Source organism: Cyprinus carpio, chromosome B7 (genome assembly GCF_018340385.1).
Source record: "Cyprinus carpio isolate SPL01 chromosome B7, ASM1834038v1, whole genome shotgun sequence".
NCBI classification, from domain to species: domain Eukaryota; kingdom Metazoa; phylum Chordata; class Actinopteri; order Cypriniformes; family Cyprinidae; genus Cyprinus; species Cyprinus carpio.
In genome coordinates this window covers 14,149,156-14,173,874 of record NC_056603.1, presented here as the reverse complement: position 1 = coordinate 14,173,874, position 24,719 = coordinate 14,149,156, and the positions used below count along the sequence as shown (strand labels likewise).

The 24,719-nt window shown below is 39.4% G+C and overlaps 1 protein-coding gene across 1 annotated transcript in view; it reads right to left on the bottom strand.

Moving 5' to 3' along the window:
- The window catches only part of svep1 (sushi, von Willebrand factor type A, EGF and pentraxin domain containing 1), a 71,980-nt gene that overhangs the window by 5,935 nt on the left and 41,326 nt on the right, over positions 1-24,719 (bottom strand). Inside the window, exons 7-45 of the mRNA XM_042727346.1 lie at positions 24,222-24,401; positions 22,122-22,316; positions 20,381-20,499; positions 20,149-20,278; positions 19,916-20,023; positions 17,511-17,642; positions 17,101-17,292; positions 16,817-16,938; positions 16,568-16,670; positions 15,996-16,193; positions 15,647-15,883; positions 15,218-15,379; positions 14,884-15,045; positions 14,596-14,757; positions 13,741-13,829; positions 13,116-13,212; positions 12,683-12,796; positions 11,778-11,891; positions 11,440-11,641; positions 11,159-11,316; positions 10,399-10,597; positions 10,050-10,225; positions 9,794-9,918; positions 9,566-9,689; positions 9,094-9,264; positions 8,591-8,764; positions 8,317-8,436; positions 8,010-8,186; positions 7,200-7,284; positions 6,838-7,029; positions 6,402-6,569; positions 5,580-6,252; positions 2,663-5,382; positions 2,344-2,572; positions 2,079-2,234; positions 1,702-1,765; positions 1,408-1,581; positions 1,087-1,263; positions 512-706 (exon numbers count right to left, since the gene is read on the bottom strand). Of these exons, the coding sequence (XP_042583280.1) occupies positions 512-706; positions 1,087-1,263; positions 1,408-1,581; positions 1,702-1,765; positions 2,079-2,234; positions 2,344-2,572; positions 2,663-5,382; positions 5,580-6,252; positions 6,402-6,569; positions 6,838-7,029; positions 7,200-7,284; positions 8,010-8,186; positions 8,317-8,436; positions 8,591-8,764; positions 9,094-9,264; positions 9,566-9,689; positions 9,794-9,918; positions 10,050-10,225; positions 10,399-10,597; positions 11,159-11,316; positions 11,440-11,641; positions 11,778-11,891; positions 12,683-12,796; positions 13,116-13,212; positions 13,741-13,829; positions 14,596-14,757; positions 14,884-15,045; positions 15,218-15,379; positions 15,647-15,883; positions 15,996-16,193; positions 16,568-16,670; positions 16,817-16,938; positions 17,101-17,292; positions 17,511-17,642; positions 19,916-20,023; positions 20,149-20,278; positions 20,381-20,499; positions 22,122-22,316; positions 24,222-24,401 (9,075 nt within the window). The remainder of the gene's footprint in view (positions 1-511; positions 707-1,086; positions 1,264-1,407; positions 1,582-1,701; positions 1,766-2,078; positions 2,235-2,343; positions 2,573-2,662; positions 5,383-5,579; positions 6,253-6,401; positions 6,570-6,837; positions 7,030-7,199; positions 7,285-8,009; positions 8,187-8,316; positions 8,437-8,590; positions 8,765-9,093; positions 9,265-9,565; positions 9,690-9,793; positions 9,919-10,049; positions 10,226-10,398; positions 10,598-11,158; positions 11,317-11,439; positions 11,642-11,777; positions 11,892-12,682; positions 12,797-13,115; positions 13,213-13,740; positions 13,830-14,595; positions 14,758-14,883; positions 15,046-15,217; positions 15,380-15,646; positions 15,884-15,995; positions 16,194-16,567; positions 16,671-16,816; positions 16,939-17,100; positions 17,293-17,510; positions 17,643-19,915; positions 20,024-20,148; positions 20,279-20,380; positions 20,500-22,121; positions 22,317-24,221; positions 24,402-24,719) is intronic.

Sequence of the window (24,719 nt, the reverse complement as noted above, 5' to 3'; positions counted from 1 at the left end):
TTCCGACACAGATAGTAGGGATACCATGCTATATGAAAAGCAGCACTAATTGTGATGCTGCACCCTGAATGAGGAACAAACGATATTGGTCAAATTTTACTCCTCAAGCTGCTGTAATCAGCAGCTGTGCTTGAATCAGAGTGATTACACACAGTTGAAGTGCTTTGGCACAAATCAGGAAGTCAGTTTGCTGTCTATTTTGTTGATATGCAAGTAGTGTGCACTGTACGTGGTTTAGTAGAACCACACAGGATACATGGGATAGAGAGGTGCAGCAGAGACAAGCTAAAATATGCTTTAAAATATGACCGAAAGACATTGAAAAAGTATTTTAGATTTTCTCTCTGTGCTGATGAAGAAGATAGCAAAACAATCTGAAATTAACTTGGGAATAAATTCTAGTGCAAAATGCTTTTGGGGCTATTAATTCATATATTAACATGAATTTTTTTGCCATGTAAAGCCACTGTAAAATACAGTAAAGGTGGAAATAATGAATGTTTGTACTTACTCTCACACACTGCACTGATGGGGGTCCAGGTCTGATCACTCCTGCAAGTTAAGGTGGCGATAACTTTTCCCTGGTTACCTTTGACCCGCTGACCTTTAGGACAACTGACTGACACTGACTGGCCTACTAGGAAAACCGTCTGAGTAGTGTTGAAACTGCCTCCAGTCCAGCCAGGAGGAAGGGGGCATGATTTGGCTGTGGGGGTGGAGGGATAAGATTTAAGTCATTTACTGCATGTCTAAACTATTTTATCTTTAGATACTGTGAAGGGAACTGATGACTAACAAAAAAACCCAGACCAACAATGAAGTAACATATTGATTCTTAGAAATGTGACATTTAGTTTGTGTGTTCCTTGTAGGAAAACAAGGAATTCTGTGGTGCTCTCACTGATGAAGGCCTAACAAGAGTCTTTCACTAGTTAGGTTGTGAAAACATCTGTTGCAAAGTCTTGCAAAGTTGCAAAGTTTTCACACATAAAAGAATACCTGTTTTTTAAAAACTTGTGAGTGTACTAAAAACATCAATAAGTCAATAAACAAAAAGTGTATTGGAAATCATAGTGCATGACATACGTATACAGACAGGGAAAGGCGAACTCCAGGAGCCGTTTCCCACACACATGATGATAGACTCTCCCTGCAGTGTGTAGCCTTTGTCACAGTGGAACTCAAGAGCACGTCCGCTGGACAGGTTGTGCTCCTGCACCTTTCCATTCAATAAGTCTGTTATCCTCTCACAGCCATCTGGAACTGATAGTTTGTGTATATGTACATTTGTGAAAAAGAGAAAGAAGGAGAAAATAATAAAAAAGGTTAAATAGAGGAACACCGAAAGACTTTGAACTTACACTGTGTTACTTAAAAGCTAAAGAGTGACAGTTTATCTGTTCTTACATTCACATGATGGTGTAGGTAAGCTCCATTTTCTGTTTGCTTGACAAGTGAGGTTCTGTGAACCAATCAAACTCAGCCCTGGATGACACGTATAACTCACAATACTTTGGTATGTCTGACCACTGGACACAGTAACTGCATGGAGAACCACTGGCGGAGGACCACATGACACAGCTAAAAACAAGAGACAAAAGATGAGTTTAGAAATCAAGGAGAATAATTTTGATAATAATATTAACAATAAATTAATTTTCTTACTACAATAGCATGTTTTGCATTGTGAAAAATTCTTACCAGCACACACTGGCTGAGTTCCACTCCAGGTTTTATCACCTTGACAAGTCTGAACAGAATCACCCTGGATGATGAGAAATAAGAATACATCATACATTCTCTTGGTTTCCTCTTATTCATCTTTATTAGAAACACATTTATTGGGCAATGGGTTGGGGGGGATATGGCATTAGTTTTGTTACAAAATAATATAAGCTTTGTTGACACTGATTTTATTTTTTGTTTTAACTACATAAGGTCTAATGCCTGTGTTGAACTTGCCATTTTTCAGAGTGTTTCCCTGCTTGTGACCTGAGACTTTGGGATAGGCTCTAGTATCCCCACAACCTTACATAGGACAAGCTATGTGAAAAATAGATGGAAAGAATATAATGTACCTGTAGTTCAAAACCTGGTAGACACGTATAGCTAATAATATCTCCATAATTGTAGCTCTTGCCCTCAACCAATCCATTGATAATGGGGAGAGGCTTCTCACAAATAACAGGCACACAAGACTTGGAAGAGAAAGGTGGAGACCAATTGCCAGAGACCTGGATCAAATAAAAGGGAAATAACATCCTGAGACATCATTAGACAAAATTATCACCAACTGAAGCAAGGAGTGTCCACAGAAAATGATCATCTTGACACATCACTTACTGAACATTCAGATAATCCAGGTCCCTCAAGATAGTACCCTGGTCTACAGGAGATAATGACTGTTCCCCCTACAGGTGTGAGCTGCTTGCCTGTGATGACTACATGGGTGAGGTTAGCAGGCAGGCTGCAGGGTGAAGGTCGACATCTGACGCTGTGTTTGGACCAGGTGCCATCACTTTGACAGGTTATCGAGTCCGTTTTTGTTGCCAATTCAAAGCCTTCTTTACACCTGTGTCAAGTGGGAACATTCAGTTTAAAGCACCTCAGCATTCTTATTTGTACTTAGTTTTTATTGGATGTTTCTGTTATGTCAAATTACCTGTACTGAGCTTTACTGCCATAGGTCAACACCACTCCAGCAGTGTCTGCATTTGGGACAAGAGGAGGCACTCCACAAGAAACAGGTTCACAGTTCAGGTTTGGCTCTCCCCATCTACCCAACCTTTCACAGGACAAATGGGGAAAACCTTTCAAATGATACCCTGGCCTACACCGGTAAGTGACAGTGTCAATGGGGTAGGCAGCACTGCCTTGTACGACAGCATTAGGCACAGCTGGAGGAGGGCTGGAACATCTCCCTCGGGTGCAGATGGGTACTCCTGGACTCCACACTCCACCCTTTTCGCATATGGCCTCTGTGGGGCCAAGAATTTTGTAGCCTTCATCACATCGGAACCAGATGCTTGCACCACAGGTGTGGTCTCGGCCGAGAATAGCACCGTACTTAAGAACTGGGGGACTGCAAACACAAGGTCGGCATTCTGGAACTTGCCCCAGCCAGACACCCTCGGCAGCACATCGCAAAACTGGACTGCCATTGATCTCATAGCCTGGGAAGCAGATATACTCCACAACATCATCAAAATTAAAGCTTGATCCATTCAGGTAACCATGACTAATGTCCTCAGGTGGGTCACAAGTGACTATGTCACACCGTGGAGGAGGGTCATCCCATAGTCCATCAGCTCTGCATATTAGTGTTGGATTTCCTGTCAAGATGTATCCAATGTCACAAGCATACGTAACCATGCTGTTGTAACCGTAATCTGTGCCTGTTACTCTGCCATTTTCAATTACCGGTGGTTGACCACAGTTGGCTGGGAGGCACTTTGGAGGAGCCTCACTCCAACTGCCATTGGCTAAACAAACACTGGTCGGTGCTCCCTGTAGGATGAAGCCAAGATTGCAACTGAACAACAACCTCTTTCCAAATGTATAGTCGTCTCCTCTTACTAAAACATCCTTTGATACAACAGGGCGCCCACAGGAGATTGCTCTACAAGATGGAGCTTTGCTGTCCCATTTCCCATCAACCTGGCAAGTTCTAGTTTCAACACCCTCAAGGACAAATCCTTTATGGCACTCATAGTGAATAAGTGCCTTGAAGTGAAAAAATTTTCCAATCACCTCACCATTCGCAATGCCACCAGGATTACCACAAGAGATGGGCAAACAGCGAGGAACGTCATTTCTCCACTGCTTCCCAGAAATGCATTGTCGAATGCTCTGTCCATACAGTTCGTAACCATCCTCGCAACTGTACTCCGCAAGGCTGCCAAGTGCACTATCTGTTACCATAACTGATCCATATTCAGGGCTGGGTGGAGTCTCACATTGTGCTGGAGCACACACAGGGGCAGTCCCATTCCACGTGCCATCTTCTTGGCACATCAACATGATGTCACCTTTCATTTCATATCCAGAATGACAATGATATTGAACCAGGGAACCATGTAAAAAGCTGCTGATTACAGGTAAATGCTGGCTTGTAAGTATGTCGTCTTCTCCTGGTGGTTCTTTGACCTTAGAGTAGTCACCAAAATCAATATGTGGAGGCAGACCGCAGTCAGCAGGCATACATTTGGGCTCAGCACTTGACCAGCCATGTTCTTCGCAAGTGAGATGATTATTACCAACTAGTAGGAAACCTGGAAAGCAGCTATAGAAGATAGTAACCCCAAACTTGTGGTCCCGTCCTTCTACAAAGCCATTCTTAATTGGTTTTGGAGGAGAACAAAAGATCTCCACACAAGTAGGAGCCTCCTGGTGCCACTGTCCATTCTCCAGGCAGGTAAGCATTTCTGGGCCCTGTAAGCGGTACCCCCTGTGGCAGGAATATGTAACTGATTGGCTAAATTGAAGCTTGAAGTACCTAACAGAGCCATTGGGAATTTCCTTGGGTGCAGCACATTTAACAGGGTGACATATAGGTACACCTCCTATCCACTGTCCACTTTGACCACAAAGCACAGTGCTGTTACCTGCTAAATCATACCCTGCTTTACAGCTATAGACAGCAGTACTAAGATACATTAGTCCTTGAACATCCACAATTCCATTTAGTATGTCCTCAGGATGTGGGCATTCAACAGGAATGCATTCGGGATAAGGTTTACTCCAGTTCCCATCTGCCTGGCAGCGGACAGAGGATTCCTTCCGGAGTGTAAAGCCATCCATGCAAGAGTAGGTCACCACACTACCAAAGTAGGACAGTGCGTCAGATGGGTCACCAAAGGCAACCTCAGGGGGAGGTCCACAAAAGACTTGTTTGCAGACTGGAAAAGAGTCATTCCACTCCTGGGATGGGGTACAACGAAGAGTACGTGCACCATGGAGAACATACCCTTCCTCACAAGAAAGCTCCACAATGCCTGAGTCAGAATCTAATCCACGCAGTACAAGGTGATTCTCCTCTAAAGGTGGTTCGGGGCACTGTACTGGGGAGCAACGTGGGGTTATGCTTTTGTCCCAATTTCCAAACTTTAAACAAGTCCATACAGAATCTCCAATGAGTTCATATCCTTCATTGCAGACAAATTCCACCTTGCTGCCGACTTCAAAGGTGGAGCCGTGATAACGGCCATTTTTGATATCAGGTGGGGTAGGGCAGGTGAGAAGAACACAAACAGGAGGACTGTTGTTTGACCACTGCTTATTGGCCATGCATATACGGTCAGGCTTTCCAGTTAGGCGAAAACCATCATTGCAAGCATAGGTTACTCTACTGCTGTATACGTAGCTGTTCTTTCTTATTTGGCCCTATGGAAAAAAAGGATCATACATATTTAATTATGGACCAAATAAGTGAATTAAATAAATAAAATATTCCTTGATAGGGATGCATCAATATTAAAATTCTATTTAATTTTGTCTAAATAAATTAGAAATAAAATTAAAAATCGAATCAATATGGCACCAAAATATCATGAATCACTGGGAGACAGTATTGTATTTACCTGGATAAAACCATTTGCCAAGCGAGGTGGGCTGGGGCACGAAATAGGTTGGCATGTGGGCAAGACACCTCCCCACTCACCGTTGGCTTTACAAATTCTCCTCTTCTCTCCTCGAATGAAATACCCTTTATCACAGCTGTATGCAATCACCGCTCCAAAACTATAATTGTTCCCACTTACATAACCCTTCTCAATACTGTCTGGCTTTGAGCATCTGACAGGCATACAGCCAATGTCCAAAGGCGAGGGTGTCCACTCTCCCCCTATCATGCATCTCAGGGTTCCTGTTGAGTTGAGAACAAAGCCCTCCTCACACTTGTAGCTGACCTCTGTGTTGCTTACATACTTTGGTTTGTTGATGGAGTCCAGAATGGCATGAGGTAAATCCGGGGGACGAAGACAGAAGTTGGCAATGCAGTGAGGAATGCCAAATCCATCTGGGGGTGCCCAAACACCTTGGGCATTGCAGAACAGTTTTGTATTGTTACCAGCAGTGTAGCCATCATCGCAGAAGTAGATAGCAGTGTCTCCAAAAAGCTGGTGTCCAGTGTCAGGTAAGGCATGGTCAACTTGGGGTGGTGGTCCACAAGACCGAGGCACACACTGGGCAGAATTACGAGTCCAGTTGCCACTTGGGAGGCACTCTTGAGTTTCTACACCAAGGAGGGTGTAACTACAATAAGACATAGTTTACAAATCATTACTAGAGTGACTGAAAAAAATATTTAATAGGGCATCAAACATCAGTTCTTGGTGATTACAAACAAATACAATCTGATCAAATTCTTTGGCAACAACATATGCATATATGAGGTTAATTACCCCTCTTTGCAAACATAGATGATCCTGCTACCCAGTGTAAAGTTGTCGCCCTTAATCACAGCATCCTTCAATGGAGGAGGTTTGCCACAGTCCACTCTGGCACACATGGGGGGAGGAGATGCCCACTCTCCTGATGACTCACACTTCAGTTCCATGGCACCCTGCAATCTTTACACACACACACACACACAAAAAAGGAAAGTCAATACATTCTCTGACATCTAGATTGTATAAGAACCAACCATACCATTTGAAAATGTTTTCCTGTTTATACCAGGGGTCGGCAACCTAATGCACACATGCCAACATTGGCACAGTGATGAACTAGAAACATTAAAAATGCCATTTCATGACAAAAAAGGCTGCTGTCCCCTGTCCTACATGGTTCCTGTTACACTTTTTATAAAGTCAGTGATGAAAATGTATCAGACTTTACCTGTATCCTTCTATGCAGGTGTAGGTTAGCGTGGAGCGGTACACTTTCCCGTTGAGGGTATACTCAGCATAATCCACCACTGGAGGCTCACCACAGGTAACAGGCTGACAAACATGGGGCTCTCTGCTCCACTTCAAATCAGATTGACACTGGCTTTCTATTGGCTCCTGAGGGACATAGCCCTTCTCACAACTGCAGCAGAGGAAAAAATGAAAAGTTTATTTACACACAAACGCACAAAAATATTGTCCTTTCCCATTATGTTATTAAACAGTAGTCTCTCTCATATTTAAACAGGTCTTTTAAAATTTACTTTACAATACCTCTAGAAACCGACTCTAATCTAACAGTGACAAATATACCTGAAAGTCACCTTGCTTCCGTATGTGAAGTTTGACCCTTTCATGATTCCATATTCAGGGAGAGTGGGATGAGAACAGGAAAGGGCTGTTGGTGGAAACCATTAGAAACAGCTTATGCTCAGGGTTTTGTGTAACTGTCGTCATCACTGCATTAAATCACTGCAATGCATCCAGAGTGTATCGGGAATCCACCATAACAAAATACATATAACTCTAATTGACATTCAGTAATGTGAGATGACAAGGTATAAAAGCCTCATAAAAGCTGCTGGCTGAGGTTCAGGATAATGCTCAGTCTGCTGGATTGTTAACTGCTAAATTGTTCCAGTAACATGGACTGAACAAAGCTGATAATTTTTTTATCATATTAGGCATCTATATATGCACAGACATTTTATATCTCCATAATCAAGCCAGTCTCCCACTGAGATTGAGAAACAATTTGTCTGTGTGTGTGTGTGTGGGGGGGGCGTTGGATAACATTTACACAGAAGACTGCAACCATTCAGATCCCTTGACAAGCTTGTTTGTTACTATTACCCAATAACATTCAGTATATTTTGACTCATATTTCCATTAGTACTAGCTTGACTCCTTTTACTAAAGAATAAATCAAGAAAGTAACATTTCTTCTTATTATTATTACTGTTGAAAACAATTTGTGGAAACCGTGATACAAGATTTTAATAGTAATTATCTGAATAAAACTTAATTTCTTTCAAAACAATCATACTTGCCCCAAATGTTGAATGGACCAGTGTATCCAGGCAAAGAACAGCTGCAATAAACAGATCTGAAAGCTAGGCCTACCTTTGCAATATGGGACATCTCCCTTCCAAATTCCTTCTTCTGTGCAGGATTGATGGGATGAGCCAATCAATTCATAGCCTTCCTTACAGGAAAAGACCACCTCACTGCCCATGATGAAATTACTGCCCTCACGGTGCCCAAACTCAGGAACACCTGGATCTTTACATTTTACCGGCTCTAGTGAGAAAAAAAATAAAATAATAATAATAAATTCTTTAGTTAATAAACATGTTACTGTGTGGGCTGTAAGCTTAGTCATCTGCAACCTGTGAAAACTATAAATGTCCAGTTTAGGAGATTGTGTTACCTGTACAGTTTCTTCCATCTCCACTGTAAGGCGGTATGCAGGTGCATATATGAGAGCCATCAGTGTTTTGACAACTAGCATGCTCATCACATTCAGAGCCCAGAGAACATTCATCCACATCTGTAAAATGAGCACAAACCAACACAACAAAGACAAACAAAATGTAAAATGATATTCTAGGTTCCAGGTGCACCTGTGTATAATGATGCTTGATAACTCCTATTGTCTACTGAAAGCTTCTCAGGTTCTTTTCCTGATTTGCTGTGTATCTTACCCAGACATGCAGGTGGGTTGCCAATCCATTTACCATTGTTGGTACACAACATCTTACTCTCCCCTAGCAAGTAAAACCCTGGTTTACATTGGTAAAGCACTGTGCTCCCAGCATAGAAATCCTCTCCATGATACTGCCCATGCTCCAGGTCAGGCGGAGGACCACATTCCACACCTACAGATAAAGAGAAAGGCCCTGGTACAGATTAATGATGGTCCTAGTACTGGCTAATGAGTAATGTTAATACTACATAGTGAGTATATGGAGTACATGTGCACAAACTATTCATCTATTTGTGTTATGGCATGTGTTTATCTACATTTGAAAATGTTCAATTTAAGTTGTATGATTGTACATCAGTACAGTGTAAGTATATTTGTAAATGTGCCTGGCTGTTTAAACAACCACACGTTGAAAATCATTTTGAACGTGTGGTTGTTTAAACACCCAGCATATGCTTTTGTGTGTCCTCCGTTGCATAACTGTGCATTCACATCACTCACGTTCACATATTGGTTCTGCATGGCTCCACTGGCCTCTGTTTAGGCACTGCTGCACCGGCTCCCCCACCAGATAGAATCCAGGACTGCAAGAGAACTGCACCTTAGAGCCCGGACTCACAGCTTTAGTGGATGAGCGCAGTTCAGGAACAGAAGCATCCACCAGTGGGCAGTCTAACAAAGACCGAAACAGTGGACAATTAATGTTACACTTTCTTACCAGTACATAAAAACATACCTACATCATTGATTTATGATCCATTAGTCGTAAAGTTTATAATGATTTACATGCATTAGCTTGGTACATACAATGATACATTTGATAACATCTGATAAAAATATTGTAATTGTTGTTACTATGTGGTAGTTAGTCTCCTAAAATTAGAAATGTTTTGGAAATTTCACTACAAGGACAGCAGTGTTTTATTCCCCCATGCAATGGTTGAATAATAATAATATATGACTTGATTCTTACCAGCACAGAAAACACTCTTGCTGTTGGTCTTTACTCGGCCCGTGACTCCTCCTAAGAAGTCAGGCCATGCAAACACGTTCCCTTTCTGCAGATCACGTGGACAGCTACTGGCCAGAGACTTGATCTGAGAATAGTAGAAATATAACCTTTTCCATTTTTTCGGATCTCAGTGAACTCTGTACTCTGGTGACTTAAGAGTAAGAATAAGCGATGTGTATAAACTCTTACCTGCTGTGGTGTTAAAACATAGTTCCATATATTAAGCTGGCTAAGAGTGCCCACAAAGGACTCCACTGGGTTGAAGCCATCTCCCCTCTGGTCCTGATCCTGTCCAAGTACCAGAGCACCCCCTCCTGTTTAAAGTAGGTATAGAGCAAACATTTCAGTTTTGGGACACACATTCTCTTTGAAGCACCATAAGCAATAATAGTGCCTTAATAAACTGGCAGTTTGTTTGAATTCATCATTAGGTAAAAAGGTCAACCTGGTATGGTAGTGCCAACAGATAGTCCTTTCCCTCCATCTGAAGGGATCCCATCGATATAAACTCTCCAGTCACCATCTTTGCTGCGCCATGATACACCAATATGGTGCCAGAGGCCATCATTTACTGCTGGGCAGTCAGTGATCCGCTCCTTGCCATTAATGTACAAGACCCACCTGAAAGTAAGAGAGAAACAAAAGGGAAGAGGAAAAGTGACGGATAAACAAGAGTGAGGTGTAGGTAAAATGAACTTGCATGATGTAATACTGTTAAACAGATCATAGAATGTAATCATATTTAGTTTAGTTATGCAAATGCAAATTGTGCAACTTTTAAATTAAGCTCTCACCCATTATAGTCAATGAGGAGGAAGGCATTGTCACTTCCCTCCACAGCGTACGAGATGGGAGTTCCATAATTAACAGTGTCTGATGACCTCATCCAAAATGTACATGTTATCTGTGTAAGCGATGGCATGTGACCATCCATCATCACATAACCATGGATACCAGAAACTTCAAACTCCAGATCAAAAGAGTAGGGCATTTCTGTTTGAAAAAAAAAAAAGAAAAGACAGCAGATGATATGTAATTATGAAGGGGTCATATAAATTATCTGACATTATTTTTTTTTATCAGTATATTTGTGGTTAACTTAGAATGTCAATTAGGTTTAACCTCAAATAAATAATACATATTTAAAAATTACATAATTTTATTTATAAAAATAAATTATAAATGATTTTCTTATTGCTAACATTCATCTCTCTAATGTCAGAAAGTTCAAACCAAATATTTTTGCAGCTTGATTCTAATAAATGGCCTTTTGTAGCTAGGGAGGAAGTTCTTGGTTCTGAAAAATTACAATTTGTTGTCACAGTAGATCAAACTTTATCTGAAAACTTCTATGAAAAATGTATTCCATGTAACAGGGTATTAAAATTAACAGTCTACTGAATCATTTTAAGTGCTGCAAGGAAATTTTCTGGGAATGCATCTTAATTAAATCTCAATTAAAGTGACGAAAGACTGTCTCTAACAAGCCATTGTTAAACTTCTCTCTATGATGATGATTTTCTATGATGATTTTTCATCTCTTTCCCTCTATACCTGTCTCACACCTGGTTCCGTTGAACCCAGGAGGGCATCGGCAGGTGAAAGTGGCCACTCCATCCACGCAGGTCGCGCCATTCAAACACAAATTTGGATCACAGTCATCTATGTCCTCCTGGCATAGTCTGCCTCTGTATCCATTCACACATTCACACCTGATCGCAAATGTGAGACAAAGTCTGTCATCTATCATATGTCAGTTGTAATAAATACAACGCATTATAACCATCCTCCTAATGCATATGCATAAAAATTTCAACAAAGGCTTCCTCACTAACCTGAAATCATTGATAGCATCCACACATGTTCCTCCATTCAGACAGGGGGTGCTGTAGCACTCATCAACATCAACCTCACAATTGTCGCCAGTGAAGCCCTGAGGACATGTACAGAAATACCCACCCTCCAAATCTTTACAGACACCTCCGTTTTGACATGGGCTGGAAGCACACTCATTTATTTCCAACTCACAACGTGGACCTATAGTTGTAAATGACAAAGATATTTCTTGTAACTCGACTGGTGCGCTACAATTTAAGAACTTCCAGTTTAATGTATTATAATATAAATGACATTATATGTAAGTGGACAGGTGTAGCAGAGGTGAGGTGCTAACCTGTGAATCCATCTGTACAGCTACATGTGAAGTGATTCACTTCATCCACACAGAGTCCTTCATTCAAACATGGAGAAGAGCTGCACTCGTTCACCTCTGCCTCACACATCAAGCCTTCAAGAGACAAGACACACACAAAAACATATGGATTATCATTTTACCTCACATTGGTGACAATCAACAAGCAGCCATTACTTAAATATTCCTATTAGAATTGATATTACCATACTCTTTATTAAACCTTAAGTTTAATCAGTCTCTGAGCAGATTTCTTTTTTCTTGAACACTTTTTTAAAATGATGATTTGATCAGTTATAAAGGAAAATGATTTTGCTAACTCTTTAGGCATTTTTACTGTCAATAACAGAACAGCACAAAAAGTGGATGGAAACTTGGCTAATATTGAATATTATTACTGTAAAAATATTAAGCAGTTTACACACTGATTGAGATCATATTTCATTTTTTATTTGTCTTCGTACTTTCAATTATTTTCTTTTCAATTTTTGCCTCAAACAAAACACCCCAGACACGCACACAGACACACACACACACACAGTTGAAAAAGAACAAAAACACTTCAATTCAATTCTCCATATCTAGGGCAGCCACATGCTTAATCATGGCCACGTTTTAAAGAGGAGAGACAATGGCCTGAATGGAAAAAGTGCTGTAAGGTTCTGAGAATGAGAGCTTGTGTAGTTCCACTGCCAGACTCAAGAGATTCAGAGACAGCTAAATCCATCACAATGGTTAGACTAAAGGAAACTTTCAGAAGCCTCAACAGAGAGGAATTTTGGATTTGGGGTTTAATTGCCTCAAACATTTCAACCGTAGAACTCAGCTTTTACAGTTACATTGGGATTCCCCGGTGTGAAGCTGAGCTGATGTCACTTTTCTCTTACCTAAAAACCCAGGCTGACACTGACACTGGAAATCTCCCATGCCATCTCTGCACAAGCCACCATTTTGACAAGGAGTAGAATCACATTCATCAATGTCGCTCTCACACTTGGCTCCTGTAAGGCAATGAATGAGGAAAATTAGGAAAAAAGTGGCTAGTGATTCATCTCAACCACAAAGGGTGAGGTAAAACTATCAACATTATATAGTATATTACCAGACTAATGGAATTATTAAAACAAATTAAATTGGCTCAACTGAGTTGTCCTAAAAACAACTTGAAACACACTGCAGTACGTAGAACTACAGAAAGTAAGAGAAAACAGTACATAGGGCAACTATAAAGGTTAGAAAGTTGTTTTCCATAAGCCGACTGAACTTAACTGCTGGTTTTTCAATGTTACTAGTGAGTTATGGCTACAGAACATGCCAAACCTGTGAATCCTGGAAGACAGGTGCATACATATCCAACGCCGACTTCCTCACAAGTGCCTTGGTTTTGACATGGATTCAGGAGACATTCATGGAACATCTGCAGCAGAGAAAAGAACTACATTTTCAGCTATTTTACTTCAGCCCCCAGGGGGTGCTGTGACACCAACAATAATACAATAATACAACAGACAACAACAATAGGTTAAGTTCAATTGTCATCAAAAACATATCTGAATGTCATTTCATAAATTTCATTTAAAAAATAGCAACACAATTGGCACCTTCAAACTACATTTCTTTATAAACTTTATAAAATAAACTTGCTTTAGTAAAATCTTAACTGAAGTAGAAACTATTCAGTGGTTTTATGATGTCAGCTTTTTTCAAGTTCACACAGGTGAACTTAAATTAGGATCACATAAATTAGAAACATGATCCAAAACTTTTGTGAAATGTTGTTTGTGCTGTCTTTCCTTTAAATAGGACGCTTGGTATTTTGCATTTAATGCAAAGGCATATATACATTTATAGGTCCAAATTCTTTTTAGGGTCACTATATGTGATCCCAACATACAGTGAACACATTTCAAAGATTTGGGTACCAACGTCTGAGAAGACAACTCACCTGGCTACTGACTTGATAATCCTTTCTCACAACAACTTCTGGCGCTGCAGTTGCACTTTCCTCTTTAGGCAGGAAACTAGAGCCAAAGCCTGAGTCAGACCAAGAGAAAAGAGGGAAAAAAGTACAAGGAGGAGACAGAAATGAGAAAATGAAACAGACAGAATAAGCACAACATACGCATAAAAAAGATGTGAAAGAGGAGAATTTCTGCTGTCAAAACTGGAAAACATTTTCCAAAGGCATGCATCATCCTCATCTTTTCCACACTGAGGCACTTTTTTCCTGCGTGTACAGAGAATCAGATTCCATTATGTGCATTGGATTCTCATTGCAAGTCGTTCATACAACTAACCAAAGTCTGAAAAGGACCTATATATTCCATTGATGAATGAATGAAGAAACCCTCTACACTCCACGGTCTTGTACAAGCATCACTTCATATCAGATTAAAGGTGAAGCGTCACTTTTATTTATGTTAAAATGCCTCCGTGTACCAAGCCTACCTATAATAAGCTGTTTAGCAGAGAACTGATGAGTGGAAACAACCATTATTTTTGAAATTCTGGTTACTGGTCCCACTGGAGATGCAGAAATTATGTAGATAAACTATTCATATCCAGCATCAGATCTGGACACATACACTACCATTCAAAAGTCTGGGGTCACTAAGATTTTTAAAGAACTTAATACTTTTATTCAGCAAGGACACATTAAATTGATCAGAAATGACAGTAAAGACATTTCAAATGTTACAACCGATTTCTATTTCAAATAAATGCTGTTCTTTTTAACTTTCTATTCATCAAAGAATCCTAAAATAAAATAAAATGGATAGAATAAATGTAAAAAACATACTGGAGCACTGCTGGATAGCTTTGGCCCCTGTTATTGTGGTGGTACCATAAAAAGGACAAGAAAGGCAGTAGGAACGGCCCTCCTCAGGCTGGTAATAATCTCTGGGACATGGGTAACACGGAACAAGACCTGTCCGGGAGAAATGACCTGCGGAACATGGCACTGGAAAGACAGAAAAAAGAGAAACCAAATGGTAATTTTCTTATAAATCTAGCTTTTATGTTTATCTTACGTTTAAGTACTTCTTAGGTGTGTTTTAGTAGTAATACTTCAGTTGTTACATCTCACCACCGCACTCGTTGACATCTAGAGCCCCTCTATTGACAGTGGTTGTGGTGTGAGGGCAGGGCAGACAGGCCTGAGAGCCAAAATCTGGCTGGTATTCCCCTAAAGGACAGGACTCACAGGTCTCCAACCCGGTTAATGACGAGCTGCCAGGCTGGCACTGCGCTGGAAACATGCACACACATGCAGGTATGCACACACACACAATCACAGAGACACACTTAGAGATCCCATCTACAGTATAAACAGTTTTCTGCTGTAATGGAGTGATGAGAATGTTTATGAACAAACATACAGACGGATCATTTTAGATAAATAAATCAAGCTTACTGATTACCTTTGCACTCTGCCAGGCTGCGTGAATGGAGGTACGGAGTGGAGAAGCCATCTGGGCATGACTTACACTCCATCTGCCCCTCCTCATCCTGATACGACCCTCTCCAGCAGCTCTCACACTCCCTATACTCCAGGGAGAAATACGTCCCTACTGGGCATTGCACTATGGGTCAAAAGCAACAAGGAAGTCACAAAAATGTTTGTTACCAATTCTTATGCAAACAGGCTGGCACTTTGCAAAACCTTTTTTATGGTAAACTTGGTTAATTTGTGGCAAATTTGCAGCAAACAAAATAGTTTGCCGCAAATGTTTTCCAGACGTTTGCAGCTCTTCACCCTAACCCCAAAACACTTAACTCCTTGTCTCATTTTGTGCCCTTTTGAATGTATCTTGTGGATTTCACTGAATGTATTTCATTTTTAAACTCACCACACACCCTGCCTTTGAGAACAGACCCTGGCCGGCAGTACAGCGTTGCTTTTTTTTTACTTTCCAAGGATTTGGGGTCCGCTACGATCATCTCTGATGACACATGGAAGGTAGAGAATGGTTGCTTGCTCAGTGTCCGCTTAAGCCGATTGGTCAGCTGCTCAAGTGCCCTCAGCAAACGTCTTTGATTGACTATTTCCGCTGAGTCATTCCTCGACAAGGGCAGTGGGATGCTTGCTGGGAAAAAGGAATGGTGTTGGGAGAAGTTGCAACTAGCTTTGGATGTAAAACTAATTTTTAATTAGGCACAGGGCCTAACTAGTTAGCCTAATAGTTGGTAATTCTCTACCTGTGATGTTGAAATGAATTTGTATCTTTTGCTCTCTGGTAGGGCCAGTGATTTTACGATGGCGTTTGGTCCTCATGTGATAACCATGCTGTGATGAACCATCTTGCTGCATGTGGTGCTCTGGAGCAAAACCAGTGTCAAAATATGCATAGTCCTGGCCATTTTGAGAGCCCCAATTACTGCCCCATCCTCCAGGACCTGAGGAGAAGAAAAAATTAATTATAGTTTATGACAAATTTAATCTATAAGAAAATAATTTAAAAATAAATGTAAGAAAAAAAACTTTCATTGTTTTTAAAAAGTGCTCATGTGGGGGGAAAACATTTTTTAAAACAATCTTATCAGTGAAAATTAATATTTAATATATTTAATTTAACTTATTTTCATTTCAGTAATTAATCCAACAATCTTCAACTTACATTTATTTAATATATATATATATATATATTATAATATATATATATATAATATATATATATATATATATATATTATTTTATTTCATTTCAGCTTTATTACAATTACCAAAAACAATAATAACACAGTCTAGTGAAAAGGCATGCCATTATTTACCAATAGCAAATCCATTTGGATAATCATAGTTATACTCCAGACACTGTCCAGGTAAAGTCATTTCCAGTTTGCAGGTAACATCTCCACCGCAGATTTTAGGGACCTATGGGATTATAATTATTTAAAAAAAATGAAAAGAAGAAAGAAAAAAAGAAAACAATGAGGGATAACAAGATATACAGTAATTCAAGTCATGTGGCCACAGTACATGTACTGTACATGTCTATATACATGTGTGTCAGATCTCACCATATCTTTAAGAACAGTTGAAAACTCCCCCGTGAAGGACTTTAGCATGTCAAGGTCATCACAGCGGGATGCTTTAAATAGCATCTCAAAGGGTTTAAAGCCATTGTTTGCAATTCTGTTCACTGTAAATGGGTGATAGGAGACACATACATAAGCTCAAAGAAAAGCATAAAAATGAGGAGATTTGTCTGTGCAGTGTCTAAGACTGAATCTGTAAGTGGAAAATCTGAACAGCAGAGCAAAAATGAAAGACAAATGTTGAGCAAGAGTAAAGCAATACTCACGGGAACAATCAGGTCTGTCTGGTGAGCGGGGCGGCTCCCAGATTCCATTATTGGCACAAAAGTAGCTGTGCACGGCATCCTGGGTGAGACTGTAACCCTGTCTGCATATCAGAGAGCAGTTTGTTCCTTCCTCTGTCTTGGCACATGAGAAATCCCCATTCACTGGCACGAATGGCTTCTCACAGGTTGAACCTGAGGTTAGAAACAGCCTTTAGCGCCACTGAATTAATTCGTTTATTTAAATAGGAACAGTGTAATCTGGAAAAAAATCATTGCATTTAGCTTAACGGGCTAGACAGATCCAAAGTCAGATTATAGCAGAGTACTTTATTTCTTAAGAAAACAAAGCATGCTGTGTGGAATGACATTTCTTAATCAACAATGAGACAGTCCATGCAAACATACAGTACCTTGTACGGTAATGATGAGTTCACAAGTACGGTTGTTTCCAGAAGGGTCTGTGGCTGTGTAGTACACTAAAGTTTCTCCAACAGAAAATACATCTCCAGATGAGTGAGTACTAGAGATATTCAGATAGGCTCCTGAGAAAGAAAAATAAACAAATAAATGACTTAATACAGGCTAGGAAGGAGCACACTATTATACAGACAACCATTCAAAAGTTTGGGGCCAGTAAGATAAAAAAAAAAGTGATACTTTTATTCATAACAGATGCATTAAATTGATCAGCAGCAACAGGTTTTCAATTAGCAGCATATTAGAACGATTTCTCAAGTAACATTAGACAATAAAAAAGTATAATAAAATTCAAAATTAATATCAAATAAAAAAACAATAAACTAAAATATAAAATATATATAATAAGAAAACAATTCACAGTATCACTTTTACTACCTGGTTGAGCATAAAAGACTTAATTCAAAAACATTTAAACATCTTACTGACCCCAAACTTTGGTACAGTAGTGAACACCTCGTGTAATGTTATATAAAATCAATATGTGCCTATATATTTAATTTGCAAAAAACCATCTCTATTAATCTCTCTTTTTGCAGTTATAACCACTTATAGAGTTCTGGGAAGGCTTTCTACTAGATGCTGGAACATGGCTTCAGGATTTGTTCCCATTCAGAAAAAAAGCGTGTCCAATTCATCCCAAAGGTGTTCAGTTGAGGCCAGGTCTGGGCTTTGTGCAGGCCAGAGAAGTTCTTACACACCAGACTCAGTTATCAGTTTTTCTGCAGACTTTGCTTTGTGCACTAGGGTATCATCATGCTCGAGCATAAAAGTGTCTTCCCCAAAATGTTGCAACAAATTTGGAAGCACACAGTTCCCTAGAACGTCACTGTGTGGTGTAGTATTAAGATTTATCTTCACTGGAATTACTAGAATAGCTAAACCCGTTAATAAGAGGGGGACGTACACATACTATTGGCCATGTAGTGTATATTCGCCTGCATCTCTTTGCAATATTGCAGACAGATCGCAAGATTTAGTTGTGCAATCTGGCATTAGCCAATGATGTAACAGGTACTTTCACAGACATTACCACAGGGAGCAATGTGGAGCTCCACAAGGACTCGTTCTGGTCAACCACAAAGTCCTACAAAGGGTGCTATGCTACTGTACTGCTCCTCATGAGGCCTGGGAATAATAGGCCTTGGTGCCAGAGGAGAGTAATTGCTGGATTGTTTAATGACGCAGAACTAAGGGTGCTACACTGCGGTCAGACAATAGAGTCTTTCAAGAATCATATACACAGACACACATGCTTATTTGCATGCACATATCAGTAACCACAACTGTAATGAAACCTTCTGACATATATCTACTAAAATAAGGTTTTGTGACCACACTGAGGCTGCTTGTCGACGTCACACCACACTACCCCAACGTCAGCATGTTTTGTTTTTCCATGCCCACACCCTGACGCTGGTTTATATTTAGTACAGACAAAACTCCCTCCAAAACCCGGCAGACCCAGACATTTGTCAGACAGTTTTGAATAGCCCTGGAACTTCTCTCTGGAAAAGTGTGTGTGTGTCTGTGTATTCACGTCTGAACTGGTTAAGAACAAAATGAATTATCTTGCGAAATCTGCAGTGCATGTGCAGTTGCACAAATGCATTTGTGTGTACAAATTATTTATCTTATGTTTTCTTATCTTGTTTTATTCTAACACAACAACTGTGGTTAACTCCATACTCCATAACCAAAGTATCAAAAACTTCATTTCTTTCTTTGTTCACTGTATTTGCAGTTATAGGATAAAACTAAAGTCATTTTACCTGTCCAAGACCAAAATCCTGACTCCAATCCTTATCGCTGCTTAAGCTGCCAGATCAATAAATATTTTTTTGTAGGAAAACATTTCCTTCCCAGAGTTCTTAAAACGTTCATAAATCAAACCGTTTCCATTCCTTGCAGCTACTAAAAGTTCATTCAACCTCCACAGGTGTCCTGAATCGAAGCCTCTCTGTGATGATTGTACCAAAAGTCAATTCCTGAAGATTGATTTTCTCACGCACCAGATTCAAGATCATTCCATTAAGGCCTACAATATTCTGGACCTGTTTACTATTTTACCTGAACATAAAAATAAAGTATAAACATGGCCTATCAGTTGACATTGTCCCTCTATTTGCTGTCTATATTTATTAAAATAGTAAAAGATCATAAATTATTTGAGTACGTCCAAATTTAAATCCATGAGTACCCTTTCTCCTATTTAAAGGAGTGACTGATGATATCATTTCCCAGAAAACATGCAGCCTAACTTTAAATTCTGCTTAGTGCACTTTTAAACACTTTTTTTTGTAATTTTCACGCTCTTAAAAATTAAACTTGTATTTACCAGAATTGTCTGAAAACTGAGGTTCTTCCCAGTATACTGCAGTTTTTTTCTCAGTGGCTTTAACGGCGGGTGGAGAGCGACACCTGTCAATCAAGGGGGGTTCCGTATCTAAGAGAACAGAGTATAGAACAAAGCAATTATATTTCAAAAGGCAAAAATAATATATTATAGTACTTTGGCAAAAACACAACATTTAAATAAGACCATGTACAGTAGATGGAATCCAACCTCACCAACTACAGTAACAGTGAAAGAGCAGTTGGCCTTGTTTCCTGTGCGGTCTGTCGCTGTGTATGTTATGAACTCAGTTCCTACAGGGAAAGGCTGCATGGGGTTTAGAACAGGGGTCACCTGCACCATAACCTGAGGAAGAATGGCAAAACCTCATTTTAAACAAGTTCACAAAACCTGCACCTTTGACTCAGAATGGACAATAAAAAATGAAAGAGCTGATGTAAAACTCACCTCATCTCCAGAATTGTCCCCAAGCATGGGTGCACTCAAACTGATGTTAGCTGACCTCTGATGTTCATCTGTCTCTGTGATGACATCACCAGGACACTGAATCCATGGAGGCTCTATATCTACAGAGGAGAAAATCAGTTCAGGGCTCGAAAGTCTCCATAACGTCAACCCCATTACCAATTACTGATTTAATAACTGATGTAAACATGCCGTAATGATGTCACTCATTACCTATAGCTATCTCATCTTATGCCCGATGTAAAACATTTGTAATGTAAAAAGTCATCCCTTTTGGAGTGGAACTATTTTATCATTAAAAAAAAAAAAGTCTAAATAGTTCATGCAAAAATTAAAACTTTTTCACCATTTACTCAATCTCATGTTGTTCCAAACCTGTAAGAGTAATTTTCTTGTATGGAACAAAAAAGATTATATTTTGAGAAATGTTAATATATTATATTTTATATATACACACACACAAATACACAGTATATTAAATATATATTATGGTTATAATGGTACACAAACATGACAGTTTTTGGGAAAAATCCACAGTCATAGAGCACAGATTTTTAAAAAATGTTTGCGTATCCACAGCACAGACAACCGACAGCAAAAAATCCCATCTTGTCAATGTCAAATCTTTAAGGACAGACCAAAAAACATACAGTTACTCAAGAAGAAAGTTGATCATGTTTACTGTTCAGATATTTTTACTTGGAAAATAAAGACACATTTTTTTTTTTTATGTATAGAAAAACAGTGTGAACATTCTGCTAAATATCACCTTTCGTGTTCACTGGAACAGATAAAGTCAAGGAAGTTTAAACCATGAGGGTGAATAAATGATTCTTGGGTGAACTCTTTGTTTGATGATGTGAGTCTAGATTCATGTTGAGATGTAGTTGGTGTGGAGGTGATATGATCTATTTACAGAGGTGTATCATTATCACATGCACCTCAGAGTATAACATGCTAATCACGTAGTCTGCAAGCCTCTATCCAAGCCAAACAAATACTTCACTGGTACAGTAATAGGGCCAAAAGAGAACAAAAATGAAAGTTCTTTCATGATTTTTTCCTCACCCTCATATCGTTCCAAAACCATATGTCTGTTCCTTTAATGATACAGCTCTAGATTCATGTGACATTTATGTGTACAGAGCATTTGTTGGTGTTGCTGGGTTGACAGCTATTGACTGACTATTAATATCACATCCAGCTTGGAGTAGAGCTTTTTAATCACACAGTCTCTGCTGTCCCTCCAAGCTAAACAAATACTTTATCATTAGACTAATAGGTCCTAGAAAGAACCCGGATCAGATGCAAACGCTGTCTGATTTCTATAGACTCTGATTAGCCACAAACTCACATAATACAGAAAACACATTCTCTCCTCTCATCAGTAAATCTTAGAGGTTTAGAAGTGAAGGCCAAAACTAATTGATCCTTTGGTTGGTTCTAGCTTGGAGGGGCAGTTTTGATGTTTTATGATCTTGGAACTCTTTAGTTTGCACACAATGGTGCAACTTTGTTTGATGATCTTCCACTTATTCTGTTCTTCATCATCTTAAGGTTTCGCAGCAACAAATTTGAAGCACCTGTTTTACTGGCAGCACATCTGTCCCATTGCAACACATCATTTTACAGCAGAACAAACAGGGAGGTTTCAGCCACATGTGTAGATGTTATGTGGATTGATACTGTTTGTCGTTATAAACGCAAACCGAAAACAAATCACCTGTACAGGTTGCTTTATGTAGATTGTCACTCCAGTTTCCAGAAGGCAGACATCTGACTTCAGAGTTACCGATGAGACCGTAACCACGAGGACAGTTTAACTGACACGACGCTCCGGTCCTGACCTCATTCTCCCCACAGGCAGGGGGTGACAAACTGATATGCTTCAAAGTAACGATCGGAGGACAACGCACCTCTTAAAAAGAGAGAAAGAAAAGGAAACAGTCAACAAGCATTTTCCACAAAGATAAATCAAAACAATGAGAGAGTGAGAGAGAGCGTGCGTGCAAAAATATCTCCAGAAAGGGAAATGTAAGAGCGGTTGTTGACCACACTGCTTGACATTCTTGGAAACAACCTCAACACACGCATACTCGCACAAGCAAATGATTTTCAATCTGACATCTGGATCACCCTGTACTGCCAAAGCGAGAGAGAATGATGAGCACAGAAAGAAATCAAGTGAAAGAATTACAATGAAGACAAGAAAACGTGTCATACAACTTAAACGGGCCAAAGGTATTGCTAGAAAATCAGTCCAACTACAAAGATCGAAGAAATCGAGAAGAGCAAAGCAATGCTGACTGACAGTACCTAGGGACAGACAGATCAAAAACAGCCGAGCTGGGGAGTAACTGATTACATGTAAACTGAATTAGATAATCAGATTCCAAAACTAACTTCTTGTAATTATATTAAATTACACTTTACAATACTCATAATCAGACTACAGTTTCATTTATTTACTTACATTTTTATATTGATTACATTATTGCATATTATTCACATAAGAGCAATAAATTATTCGAAATTTATTGATTTTCCTTAATTCCTCTTTTTCATCTTTTAAATGTTCCTTTTCTAAAATAACCTACACATGACATGGAGGGAAACGAATAAAATATTTCATTTTTTAGTAAGTGTTCTAATTGATTGATGTTATTTTAAAACTACTTATTTTAATTTGACATTTTTATAATTTCATTAATTATTAGCTTTTAATTAAACTCACAAAGCCCCTGCAGTTCCTTTACGAACCCCAGTTTGGGAAACCTTGACGTAATGTTATGTTTAATGCACTTCTTGTTGTTAATAACAATGAATGGAATATATTTTCTTTCTCTTTGTATTTTAATATCAATATGGTACAAGATTTAAATCAATGTTATAAACGAGTTAGGTCAAAAGTCATCTAAAAGTAATCAAAAAGTAGTCTGAATATATTACCTAAATTGTGCAATGTAATGGAATACACTACTAACTGAAATTTTTGTCACGTAATTTGTAATCAGTAAATAATTACAGTTTGTAAGTAATCTACCCAGCTCTTTCTGTAGGTTTGTGGTTAAAAACTGGCTAAGTGGCTGCCACAGCTGACTTTGTGTAGCTGACTACACAAAAATATATGTGATTACAGTTTGAATTTGGCAGGACGATGAGTCTAGCTGTGCACTAATTCTGCACAACTATCAGTTAAAGAGAGTTTTATTTTCAGAAATGATCACACTCAAATAAAAACGTTTGTATACAACTCAACTGCACATAAGGTAGTTGTCTTTGTGACAGATTTATTTAAACATACATATATAATAAACTGTAATTAAGCTCCGTCTAGTGTTTTTTATAACTAAATAACAATCTGTGAACATTGGATAATTTTACTGAGGTAAACGCAATGTTAAGTGACATTGTTCACAAGCTGTTTTATTTGATGCCTTTCTTTTGGTTGAAACGCTGATTGAGAGAATGATTGATTTGAGAGAAGCTGTACTTTTTCTTTTAACATACCTTCTAATGTTCATTTGTTTATTTCGCACTATAACTTGTAATAAAGTGGCGATCCGCATTGCCGCTTGAACTGAAATTGCTACAGTTACCTGTCGTGCCACATTTAAGAGTGAATGTAACGGCTGAGGCTTTGTTTCAGAAGTAAGCAGGGTCAAATAGAGCCGTTATTATTGCTTTAACCTGTACAGCTTGTAGTCCCTTCATGAATCTGTTTTCTCTTCAGGTAGGTCACTACAATGTAGGTTTTTCAGTTTTTCCATCAGTTTGCAGCCACTTTATCCCTACATAAACACACATAGAGCTGCGATCTTACCGACACACCGGGGCTGTGGTCCACTCCACTGCGAGTTGGCCAGACAGGTGAGTCTGGCTCTGCCCTGCAGCCTATAGCCCTGTTCACAGCGCACCAAACACTCCAGCCTATAGGGGGCGGTCCGCTCACTGCAGTTCAGTACCCCATGACGCGGAGGAGAGAGATCTGGGCAAGAGCGAACTATGGGAAAATACCACACACACCAGACAGGGGTTAGAGCATCGCACAGAAGGTTTGGTCCTATGTTATTAAAACGTTGCTGTATTGGACAAACTTTAAATTATTCCATGGAATGACACTGAGCTAAAATGGACAGCTGGGAGAAACAAAATGGAAAAGATGGAGAGACTAGAGAAGAAGGGAGATTTTAAGAGCAAACGGGAGGGAAAAGAGAAACTTCTTGAGAAGAGGATGGCTGGTAGCTAAGTCTGTGGTTGGGACTTTGAGACCTGTAATTTATTTCCAAACAAAGAAAAACCAAAATATTGTTATTTCAGG